Source organism: Botrytis fragariae (assembly GCF_013461495.1).
Source record: "Botrytis fragariae strain BVB16 chromosome Unknown tig00000000, whole genome shotgun sequence".
In the NCBI taxonomy this organism is placed as follows: Eukaryota; Fungi; Ascomycota; class Leotiomycetes; order Helotiales; family Sclerotiniaceae; genus Botrytis; species Botrytis fragariae.
This window is the reverse complement of record NW_023500986.1, coordinates 1,403,122-1,415,228: the sequence shown is the minus strand read 5'-3', so window position 1 is coordinate 1,415,228 and position 12,107 is coordinate 1,403,122. Positions and strand designations below refer to the sequence as shown.

The 12,107-nt window shown below is 43.0% G+C and overlaps 5 protein-coding genes across 5 annotated transcripts; 2 read left to right on the top strand and 3 right to left on the bottom strand.

Annotated features, from left to right (window-relative positions):
- Nucleotides 1–649: 649 nt before the first annotated feature.
- Bfra_006658 (putative duf946 domain-containing protein) lies at nucleotides 650–2,008 on the top strand (the record flags this gene model as incomplete). Its single annotated transcript, XM_037337027.1, has 2 exons — nucleotides 650–1,607; nucleotides 1,740–2,008. The coding sequence occupies 2 exons, from the start codon at nucleotides 650–652 to the stop codon at nucleotides 2,006–2,008; spliced, it is 1,227 nt and encodes a 408-aa protein (XP_037198393.1).
- A 1,617-nt stretch (nucleotides 2,009–3,625) lies between these two features.
- On the bottom strand, nucleotides 3,626–4,575 carry Bfra_006657 (putative sphingoid long-chain base transporter rsb1 protein; the record flags this gene model as incomplete). Its single annotated transcript, XM_037337026.1, has 2 exons — nucleotides 3,626–3,755; nucleotides 3,803–4,575. The coding sequence occupies 2 exons, from the start codon at nucleotides 4,573–4,575 to the stop codon at nucleotides 3,626–3,628; spliced, it is 903 nt and encodes a 300-aa protein (XP_037198392.1).
- An 822-nt stretch (nucleotides 4,576–5,397) lies between these two features.
- Nucleotides 5,398–8,240, bottom strand: Bfra_006656 (putative transcription factor c2h2 protein; the record flags this gene model as incomplete). The annotated part of the gene is made up of 3 exons (XM_037337025.1): nucleotides 5,398–6,835; nucleotides 6,887–8,074; nucleotides 8,161–8,240. The coding sequence occupies 3 exons, from the start codon at nucleotides 8,238–8,240 to the stop codon at nucleotides 5,398–5,400; spliced, it is 2,706 nt and encodes a 901-aa protein (XP_037198391.1).
- A 106-nt stretch (nucleotides 8,241–8,346) lies between these two features.
- On the top strand, nucleotides 8,347–10,080 carry Bfra_006655 (putative intracellular serine protease protein; the record flags this gene model as incomplete). Its single annotated transcript, XM_037337024.1, has 3 exons — nucleotides 8,347–8,763; nucleotides 8,813–9,264; nucleotides 9,330–10,080. 3 exons carry the CDS (start codon nucleotides 8,347–8,349, stop codon nucleotides 10,078–10,080), a joined length of 1,620 nt encoding a protein of 539 aa, XP_037198390.1.
- Nucleotides 10,081–10,678: 598 nt separating this feature from the next.
- On the bottom strand, nucleotides 10,679–11,362 carry Bfra_006654 (uncharacterized protein; the record flags this gene model as incomplete). The annotated part of the gene is made up of 1 exon (XM_037337023.1): nucleotides 10,679–11,362. The coding sequence occupies one exon, from the start codon at nucleotides 11,360–11,362 to the stop codon at nucleotides 10,679–10,681; it is 684 nt and encodes a 227-aa protein (XP_037198389.1).
- Nucleotides 11,363–12,107: the final 745 nt, after the last annotated feature.

The following is a 12,107-nucleotide window of genomic DNA, read 5'->3' as shown; positions in this document are numbered from 1 at the left end:
TTAGCTGGAAACATTCCTTCGAATCTCTATAGGACAAAGTATTAGAGTTATACTTACTGGACACTTTCTAATGGTGTATTTAATCTGTTCGAGCTGAATGGCGCCTACAATGACGCTAATGCCGACTAGATAACGGAGCTACAGTCTTGGTGATGCTCTCACACGCAACATCCAGAATATCTCTCTTGAGTGTCATAATGGCATCAATTTAGGAACTTGAATTGTAGTGTGCAAGAAGTTCACACGAATCTGAATCATTTGATCAAACTCCCTGCCCTGCATATGTCTTTCATAGTGCCATGCGTGTCACCATTTACAGAGACGAGAGTCATGTAGTACAGGCATAGGAATTTATAGTATTACTCTTTTCATTCCAATGCCATGAAAGTGGGGTACTAGCTAGGATATGGTAAATGTCTGGTTGATATGGAAAGAGCTACCCTGGTAAATCATTACCCCTAAGGTCCGAGAGGTCGTACTGAAAGGGACTCAACGTAGATCACCGGCAGTAGCTATATGAGAGCCATATCTGCTACTCTCAGATCAATCTTTCTGCCAAACCAAAAATTTAATTGTACTCATTGATTAATCCCGAACAATCTATCAACGTCAACACCTATCTCTAGCCTCACTCTTTTCTTCGGTAAATATGCCAAACCAAACCCGCACCTACGGTGATCTGAAGGTCACTTTGACCTCCGAGTATGAATGGGTCTGGGCGGACACAGGTACAGGTGCAGCTAAAGCCGCTACTTTTTGGCATCCAAAGTCCCAGTCTGGAGACTTTGGAGGTATGCGCCCCTTGGGCACTGTCGGCGTTGACCACTACAACAATATCAATAAGAAACAAGCTACCCTCCTCGTAGGGGCCACCAGCGATTCAAACCCCGCAGTCAAATCCCCAACTGGCTACACGAGAATTTGGATCTCTAAAGGAATGGGGGGAAAGTATGATAACTCTACATGGAGACCAATTCCTCCACCGGGATATTTGTCGATGGGTGACGTTGTCTTGGATTGCACAAAGACGACATGGGATCAACAGCCAAGTACTGACAAAGTCTGGTGTTTACGAGCTGATCTCACAAAGCGTGCTGTCTACTCTACCAGCCCATATTGGGACGACTCGAAAGGCGGTGGCAATTATGATTGTAGCGTGTGGCAAGTAGTTCCGGAACCCATTGTAGGCATGGGTGACAAGAACATTCCCATCACTGCTGGTACCTTCCGAGGACATCAGAGCTACTCTAAGCCCGACTCAGTCTATGCTTTAGTTCCGGTACTACCTTACGAGAAACAGTATAAGAGATTTGAGGCCTCGGTCCCTAAGATCTCATCGACTGAAATTCCCACCACAGGAGATCAATATTCATTTAGCGAGCAATGTCGCGTTGCTCTGCCTTTCATTTCTTTCTTCGACAGTAAAGATGAAAGAAGCCTCGACTTTATCCAAAACCCCTTTATTGATTTGAGCAGATCAATCGCATGGAAAGTCGAGGGCGTTTGGGTAAATGGTGGCGAGGGCACGTACTCTCGCCAAAAAGAAATAAAGTATGGCGTCAGTAAGACACAATCTGAGTCAATGACACACTCTGCGGGTGTTCAGAGTGAGTATAATCCATACTGATTGACCAATCTTACTTCCATGATAATCAATTCTGTTTCAATATTCAATGTTTAATATAAATTTCCCTTCATTTTTCATCCAGGGTGAGCGATTGCTGACTTCGAACTTCTAGTCTCGGCCGCTTCTGGCATTGGATGCGTAGAATACAGCGTCAGTCTCAATTATCAATTTACCTCCGAGAGTTCTTCTTCGTTCACCGAATTTAGTGAGTCGACGGTGACAGAAAAGTTCGAGGTCCCAGGGAAAAATGCAAAAGTTTTGTTTAGCAAACACATCTGGATCACAGCATCACGTGCAGATGGAGGTCAAATACTGAAACAGCTCGAAGTGGTCGCGAACGATGATATGTATTTCGCTGGATGCTCAGTTGACTCCTCGTAGGCATATGACTTGGAAGTTGAAGTAGGCTGTTCGTGAATTTCTCTTGCTGGTGGTTTTCCGACGGATTGATGAGTTTTCCATGTTTCAATTTCCTCTATTTCTTAGCGAGGCAAAGAAGGGAAACGTAGCTCTTTTTATTCGATTCTGCATTTGCTAGGGGCTCAACTCCTTTGAGAAAGAATTAGAGAAGTGTTTCAAGAGACATGAATGATTTTCCGTTTATTTAATCACATGAATATGTTGTCCCCTCACCCGAAACCTTCCTTGAAAATATGGCTTAACATAGTGGCTAGACTTTGCGCAATACTTCACTTTTCAAGCAGAAAGCTTTCAAACCCTCATGTGCCCCCACTGATAGACCTCCCTTGAAGGGTTAACATTCATATTTTGATAGACATTATAAATCAAGTGTACGTGTTTGCCACACCATAGCAGTATACTTGATCAATCTTCTGGTGACAGGAGCTGATTTCAGCACCCTTTCCCCACATCCGTTGCCAAAGTCATGTATGCCGGGCTCCTCCAGCTTTTCCTTTTGCGTTGGTCATCTTGATATCACAAAGTAATTGATACAAGGTGCAATACCACAGTCTTGTGTGCTCTGAAATAGTTGTTTCAGACAAGGCCTTTTGCTCTTTCGCAGTGGCGGCGATTTGGGTCTAAGAGCAATGATGTCAGTGTGTGTCCCTCGGACTGGAGGAAGTTTGCGTAGTTTCTCATGGCAGTCAGGGCACAGGTGAGCTGGCATATGTAAATGTTCCAAGAATTCCTAGACAATGGCTGGAGAATATCATAATAAGATATAATCCTATGGCACCAGGTCTTTCGATCTATATGACATCAATAATACGACTCACTCGCATTATCATCTGCGTCTTATTATTTCTTCCCAACTCGCCGCTCAGGATTAATGAATTATTGATTTGTATCATTGACCGTTCCTTCTTGCTTGCTAAATCTCCACATCCCAAGCTCCATCTCATTTTGAGCGTGATATGTACCTCTATGTCCTAAAAATCTGTTGAGCTCTCTTTGGATTTAATTTCTCGACTTGAGGTTTGGCAACAATTCAGATTTTTATTGGACGTCTTGGAGTCGGTTGATGTTTTACACTTTGCAAGATAGTGTTTGGGTATGGTATGCTATATCTGTCTGGATAGTGCTGGGGTTTGGGTGGGTTAGGAGAAATCAGGTTGAGAAGAGAATAATAGAAATGGAAACTTGTGTCAATACGCCTTGTAGTATGGATCTAGTGGTCACAAAAGGAGATCCCTTCCGGACGTAAATTTAGTAGCGCGTAGAAGTTTATGTTGACAATTCAAACTGCGTAGTTTTTACAATCACCGACATAGTTTTCAGAGCTTGCCAGGCTGTGTGGTACTGGTGCTGTGCGATTTCACATTGAGCGAAATCCACACCAACCACAATCCAATGTCGGCAATTTAAAAGTGTTTCAACGTACTTCATATTAGAACGCATTTAATCTGTTCAACCGCAGGTCTATATAATTGATCATTTAGCTTCAAGATTGCAATAACGCCGCGTCATTGCATTACCCGTCGTATTATCCATATACTCCAAACGCTCACGAGATCACTGTGCTGTTATGTTTTCCATTCATAAAGACTCAGACTTGGAATCCATTCTTACCTTTTCGACAAGATTGGCATCAGCCCCTTTAGAAATTTGCGGGAAGCACCACCCAGGATGAAAGATCGCAAGAGATGATACAGCGATAACAATCATACTACACTCATTAGTTTCTCACAACACAAAGCTGGACGGAAAACTTACAATCCCTCCATAACAACAAAGCCCACCTCATCCCGCATAATTGGATTTGCCCAACCCTGAACCATCTCTGCAATCCTATACACGCATCTCGCGAAAATAGTGACGAAAGCCACACTGATTCCAACACAAAAAAATTTAAAGGGTCTTTTCGCAGCCATGATTCTCGTTTCTTCGGGCACTCGGTCCCATGATTTTCTCGTTCGAAGAACATAATCAATAACCAAGGCGGCAAAAACAATTAAAGTGAAGACCTGCCACACAATACCCGCAATCATAAGATTCGTGCCCAAATCTCTCGTCTGTTCATTTTCACCAGCACTGGCAGCGATACCCCCACCGATAGCTTGTAGTAGCAACGAGAGAATATCAAAGGTAATAAACACCCAAGTATAAAATCTTGCGGGAATCCTCGATTTCTCTGTGCCAAAAGTTTGCACAATATGTTGAAGCGTAATATACACGCTAGCGACAACAAAACTAGGCGAGAAAATAAGACAGGAGATTTGGATCTCGAATCCGATGTCTGACCATGCATTGTTGTGTAAGAGAATTCGGCCAATATATCCGGTTACTTCGCCCAGGCAGCCAATTGTTATAGCTGTACCGAAGAAATATGTTTTGTAACGAATACTAGCAACTAGGTGATAGATAGCTGCTAGGATGAAAAAGGCGAGGAAAAATGCGTTGAAACCTAGGGAGGGTGTGTAACCGTAGATAGTGGCTTCAACGGGGCACTCTGGGGATATAGAGGTACAATTTAGTGATCCGGGCATTTTGACTTATATAGAATGAAATGCCGTAACAAATATAAGTGTTGGAAGAGAATCAAAATTATATTGTAAATAGTAGCGAAATTGTCTATTTACCTGATAGCTGTACTGAAGCAATAGTACAAATGAATAGATGAAAGTGCCCATTTGAAGAGAAGTTCCATTCGTAATATATGTTCATTCATTCTGATAATATTACAAGAAGTAAGCATCATGGTGTATTTCGCGCAGCCGCATTTGCATTCATTCCTACGGACGATACAATCAACAATGACCAGAATGTGTCAAGTCGGGTCAAATACTGTCCGTCTATCGTTTATCCGCGAATCTTGTTGGCAGACGTTGAAATAGCCAAGTGTGTTCGTGTCAGCCTCTGTCAAAATAATCTCCTAAAATATGTTTGGCATAGAACTCAGATGAGCCCAGCTTTGACAACGGCCGTAAGTTTGAGGGCGCATGAAATTAAACGAATCCGAAAGCGGTTTTGTGGATCATCGACCAATCATAATCCGATGACAGTGTCCCGCGTTTTTATGTCAAAGAGGCTATGCATAAATTCATGTACGATTGATATCAATGATGCGTCGTCCTGATGCATCGTTTAAATAGGTCGTTGTTAAGGGATCAGGTTCTTAGCAGTAAGATCTTGATGTAAAAAGATATCGCAATACCTCATGGGCTTTTGATCTTTTATCTACATCGAGGAACATCTATCCCTTCCCGGCCTAAGTCTTGGTATGGCAACATTCACATACATAAGGCCGCCCGGTACGTGCCCAAACGAAACTGCTGGCATAAATTTATATGCACCTCAGTTTGAGACATTTAACAGATACAGACAAATGGCTGGGCATTATTCCATTTACTTATCAAGAACAGAATGGGGGAACGCAACTCTTCTTCAGCAATTCTCCTGGCCCTGGTGCGTTCACGATAAGCTCTATCTGCCTCCTCCATCACAGCCTTATCTGTTGAATCTGATACTCCGGTTGTGTCAATGTAACGAGTTGGTGTATGTTGGACAGTACTTTCTGATGACGGATCTCGAATGTAGTTCCCAACAATATACAATTTCATATCTCCACCACAATTGCAAGTGGATTCAAAACCAACAGTCAAACAATTAGTGCAAATCGTTCGAAGGCATGGATCGATGCGGGTGAATTGGAAATGGGAAGTCTCAAAGTGGATTTGTAGAGATTCTTCATCCCTGAATGTTTCCTGACAGTAGTCGTCAAGAAAACAACATTTGTAGGCCGTATGGTCCCAGAAAGCGAGGGCAAATTGGGAATGGTTTTTGAAAACGGAATAATAATGCTCGACAAAAGGTTCGAAGTTATCCACGTTGCTCAAAAACATATCAGGCACCTCATCAGCCGTGGAATATGCCTGCGTCCCATCAATAATTGGACTGGTTTCTATTCCATCGGGGTCATAGAGAACGATAGGAGGGACCCTATCGATTTTCCATCGCCGAAACATCTCGTCTCGTCTGGCTCTTCTTACAAATTTTTGTAGTGTGGGATCCCGAGCCGGCTCCAGATCTTGCCTCGACTTCACTTGTTTATCTTCAAGAATGTAATTCCAATCGCCTCTGGATGTAAACTCCGAGTTTGTGGGCCCTATTGAATTATGAGCATGATCTGGACTTATTTCGTCGTCGTCGTTTTCAATAATGGATGCTATTGGTGGTAAATCCACGGTATCCTGGTCGAGACTATGATATGTGTTCTCTGATTGCCGCTCATTAGTGTTCGCATCATCGAGATCGTCGCGTTCTGGTAACGAGAGGAGAGCAATGGCTTCCATGTGGGCAGCTATATGGTCGCAAAGCTCTTTGGACACAGGTGGGGATGCTTTTGCTACTTCCAAACTGCCTGGTGATGCATTATGTTCTTGAATATCCACCGAAAATGGGCAGAGTGGACAAGCTCCTGCTGTATGGGACTCGTTTTCATTGCCATTGGACGCGAGAGCAGATGAGGCGAAAAGGTCCGAAACGGGCTGCGAAGCTTTTTTCACAATCATGGATAGCTGAGTCTCGTTGAAAGCATTCTTATGCTCCTCGCGTAAGTGATGCTTAAATTCTTCTTCAGAGCGGTAGACTGTTGATTCGTGACCGGGCACCTGGCAGCACCACACCACGGCATGTTGCCATTGCATATGATTGACCCAGTCTTCTACCGTTGCGAAATATTCTGTTGACTTGTTACAGCCATCAAATAGGCATACGTATGGTTCTATATCCCGTAGTACGTGTCGCCTGTAAACAATCAGCCGATCTTTCTCAACTCCGAATAAAGAGATTACTTACTTCCAACGGGCTTGAATCATATCTTCCTTGTCAACAATACGAAAACAATAAGGACAGACTGCTTCCTTGACTTCACCCTCTGACTTCGAAGGTGGGGCGGGAATATCTAGCTGTTCTCGACGGGCAACAGCTGACCTTGTTATCCCAGAAATTGCGACTGATTTCGGATAAGAAGCAAACTTGAGGCGGTTGACAGATGAAGCTTCAGTAGCAGAATACTGCATAGTACTAATAGAACCTCTGACCGAGCTTGCCTGTTGTCTAAGAATCGGCGTACCTCTATGCTGAGCTCCTGCTGGCCGAATTACTGTATTTTTGGGTATAAGTGGAAGTACCAAATCTGATGCGAACGAACGCTCAACACCTTGCTTAAGCTTTTCTTTATGTCGCTCCCGGTATTCTAACTTTCTTCTTCGGAATACTGCAGCTTCTACCAGTCTATTCAGTAAGGTTGGTGAGGCATCAGGGAGTCGGAATTCTATTTGCCAGCGGACGGAGGTTTGGAACTCTGCGAGTTCCGCCGAAACTTCATCTTTTGCTATGAAGTTTGCCACTTTCACGTTTTCATTCGCTGAGCTAGGCTTTTTTATAATAGTAGAAAGCCTATAAAGGCGAGTAATTGTGTCTTTGATCGTATTTAGAGCTGTCGCTACGACATCAGCACTATGAAGGCTGGGTGAATTATCCGTTTCGGACCCCGCATCTGTTTCATTGTCCAAACTAATGGCCATAGAATCTTCAGATGATGAATCTGAGCTATCATCCGTTTCACTTTCCTCTTCCGCTTCCTCTAGTATTACCGGCGGATCCATTGCTTGTTTCGTGCTTTGTCTTAGGCGATCCAACATTTGAATCAGAATTTCTTTAACATCAGCATCATCACGAAGTCGATAATCTACCGATGCTCGACCTGGAGCAAAAACACCCAAGTTCCCTGCCCAAATTTTGAATCTTCCAAGTTCGTTTTCTAACTCTGATCGTAAATGGGGTTCGAGCTGTTTAGCCCGCCCACGTGAGAATACCGTAGCCACATTTCTAGCAATTTCAGCGATCGAATCTCCAGGGGATTGTCGCGGTTCCGCATGTAGCGACATTACTAATTTATCTCCTGGTAGTAAACCATATGCACTATTTTTTTGCACTCGCCATCCTTTAAACAAATTGTTGAAGAAGAGCAGGATGTTGCCGCTGCGGAAAAAAGTGGATTCGTAACATGCCTGTAGTGCAACGTCGGGATAAACTCCCAAGCCGCAGGTTTGCCTGTTCACGTTCACCAATCATTTGGCCCTTGGTCTTGTCTTCCGGGATCTTCGCCACAAAAGGAAAGTTTCCAAGGCTGCTTATCCAAGACCATGATTTTTGATTGTAGACGCAGAAGTCTGCCTCATAATCATCAGAATGTGTTTTGGAACGAATATCGAAGTTATAATTTTCCGATTTCTTGAACGACATAGATAACTATGAGTGGTATCGAAGTGACTGGGCTAGTTCTAGCCGTGCTTCCGCTATTCATTGAGGGCGCAAAAGCATACTCACATGGAGTTGAGACCATTCGAAAGACAGTCTCTCGTCGAGAACGCGATGAAAAGCTCATGGATTTTTATGACGAATTTTATTGGGAAATCGTGCAGTTAGATCGTCAAACTTTAGGGGTCATCAAATCATTGCCCGATTTATCTGATAAACGAAAGGCTGAGCTGACGATGGATATTCGTTTGGAGGCCTGGAAAACTGACGCAGACGTTGCTCAAGCACTCTTTGATCATTTTGGATCTCAGGAGGATTTGGATACTTTTTTACACGTGATGGGCAAAATTGCTCAGTTGCTTTCCCAGTTAATAAAGGATTCTACTATCCATATACTATCGGGTGATGTTGTAAGTATAGAAATCAATATATAGAAGATTCACAGCTGATGAAGTGTAGGGGCAATCCAAGATGTTCAGTAAATTGACGGAATTTGCTGCTGATAGAGAGAAAGGCGATACAACCAGTACTTTCAAGGAAAGAATACGGTTTTGGAAAAAGGAAAAAGATCGGGAAATATGCCTGAAGAACTTGTCGACGTGGAATAAGAGACTTTTCCGTTTGACAGAGCAAGCACAAAAGGAACCCGCTACCAAAAAGTTATCGTCTGGAGCAAAAGACGTTCCTTTATCTCATCTGCGGACACTCTCACAAAAGCTATACAAGGCGCTTGCAAAATGTTGGGGTTGCAATTGTCCAACTCAACATGAAGCACAGTTCTGCTTAAAAGCTCGAGGAAATTCGGTGAAACCAGTGATAACAGAGATCGATTTTGATTTCCTATTTTCCGTTCAAGAAGACATGCAATTGGGGAGATGGCAAGAAGGAACCGTGGTTGTGAGATCAAACGGGTTAGTTCATTGCCCTACCAAATATTGGGACAGCTCATTACTAACATTCTTTTACTTGACTGTAGCGGGTCTGTTAAAGATGACCGCTCCCTCCTACAGAAAATATGTGATACCGTCGGATGTAGAGGACCCATTGATCAATGCCTCCAACTCTTAGTAGAAGATACCGGGAGCGACGAAATGCTCTGGCAGCTGCGCTCAACTCCCAAAAGACTACCCAAATTAGCAGCCTCACAAACCGAGTCTTTGCAAGCAGTACTAGAAAAGTCGACAAAACTACCCCTTATAATAAAAAGGAGGTTGGCAGTCATTTTCGCACATTCATTATTGCAGCTGCACGAAAGTTACTGGAAGAACAAGGAGTGGAGCAAAAATCACATATTCTTCTTTTATGGCACCGCCGGAGCCCTTGATTTTGAACGGCCTTATTTATCAACAGTTTTCGATCCTGCCATAGATGAGAAACATCCACCTGTTGATTTGAACCGATTTCATCGCAACCCGAGTATCTTAGCCCTAGGAATTCTCCTCATAGAGATACATACCGGTAGGTTAATTGAAAGTTTTCGCACGGAGGCTGAGCGACAACAAGTGAACACAAATACGGATCTGACTGTCGCGAACCGCGTGGTGATGAGTCTTGAAGATTGCTCCCTTGGATATCGTGATGTGATTCAGTCATGTTTGGATACGCCGTGGGTACCAGCAGGTCAGAGGGTGAATTTGGAAGATGTAGAAACAAGGGCTGGAGTATATCAGGATGTGATCAAACCATTGGAAGAAGAATTTTCGTATTTGTTCCGTGAAAGAATATAAATTTTATTTATGGATGCGCCAAAACTTATGACAATGAAGTTAGTACTAGGTCTACTGTGTAATACGCGATCAATACGCATCAGTTTAGAGAATCTTCTAGCTGGAAATAAATCCTCTTAGAAACCATACTACCTACGTGCCAATTTATTAAATAATCGATGTCTACAACACCATTATACAATACACCTTTCTCGTGATAAAACCTAGATTGGCGATTTTGATAGAGAAGAAGGCACTGGGAGTAAGGATCAGTATGTTAATGTCCATGAAACTATGTGCTGATCTGATATGGTTTCGAGGTCCTGCCGTAGGGGCCCCGAACCATCTGTTGTGGGAACCTCTTCTTTATCGAGCCCCTGACGCTTTACCCCGCAGAAATCCATCAAACTGTTTCTAAACTCGGTTCGCTGAGTACTGGATCTCTTCTTCTCCTTCTCCTTCACATAAAGTTTTAGTATGAGATCCGTGTGTGCCTCATGAGCCTTCTTCAATCGTTTTTCTTTTTTAGAGTTGGTAGATTTGGCTTTTTGTTTCCGTTCAAGTAGTGAATCTTAAGCCCTAAAAATCAATTCGCCTCGCTTGTCTCGTCTCGTGCTCATTAATAATCACTCGCGATAGAGATTGTAGCATCACTATCGTAACTACTTGTAGCTTCGCTATCGTCACCGATGACAGCATTGCCAGTTGCCGGATTTTTAGTTGTAGCATTGACCATTATGGAAAATGGAAATTGGTCATATTCCTCCAGCAAGCGGGCACGAAAGATTGATACATCAGTGGCGCTTCCATGACCATTCTTTATGCAGTCATCACACACACTCTGACTACAAGTCTTGAATTCAGAGCCTGTGACGCATCTTCCACATTTCCTAGCAATTGGAGTGCGAATGCTAGAAGTCGGAAGCTGGTGAGTGTATGTCCGTGGATGCGGTGCCGCGGCGTATGAATCTACGGCTGCTATGCTGTCAAGAAAATCGAATGAGTATGGCAACACAGGAGTGTTGCAACTAGATGTGGGGGACGATGATGCCGATAAGGAAGGAGCCGATTTTCTAGTATTTGACTCGGTATTGCCAGAGAAAGGGGTCTCGGGCGGAGTTGTGATAGTTTTGCCGCTAGTCTTTCCTTCGTCCGAAGAACTTTGAATCGAAACAGAACTTGCGGCGGGAGTAACGACCTGCATTTCGTGATAGGTTGAGGTGGCGGGTGAGTTGTTTACAATTCCACCATCAATCATAGCTTTATCCAAAGGACTTTGAGACGATTCGAGAGTTGTATCCATCTTAGCTGGAACTTTTGAAGGGTTTTGGGGAATGAAATGGTGCAGGAAACATTCCAATAACCTTGAAGCTAAAATAAAGATGTAGATCTATTCAATAAATGAGGAGTATAATAGACATACGAGCGTCGAGAAGTGAAAAGAGATTCAGATGTAAGTATATTGTTAAGGGAGCCGTATTTATATACGAAATTTGTTATGACAATGAGTTGAGAGGCGAGACCGACGTGAAATTATTGTGCACGCTAGAAAAGTAATTAACTTGAACAATCTGGAGATCAAGATATACTAATTAGAAACGAGTTCTTGCGATACTGTATCCAGAAGAAAGTTCATAATTCTGTCAAATTAAGAACAGTGTCAATCAAGTAAATGAACTTAAAGTGCTACTGATGAATGTAAGCTAAGATTAGATGTTCAATATGATGTAGAAGTTGGTGGGAAAGTCTATTATAAAATCTTCTGATAGGTTTTGAAAAGCTCTGGGAGACTCTTAATAGGCTGAATGGTTTAAACTGATAGTTTAAAAGTGAGGAAGAGGAAGGTAAGAGTGAGCTAATCAGAAATAGAAGGCTACAGCTGTTTTTCAAGAAAGGTAAGTGCGACCGATCACAACAAGATATAGCTAGTGATAAAAGTAACTGCGATGAAGAGATCCATTGAATCGTGTTATAGAGGTTCAGAGAGACTGGAATCTATGGAGAATACGAATTGACGATGAAGGGTAGAGCCAAACATAGCTAGAGAC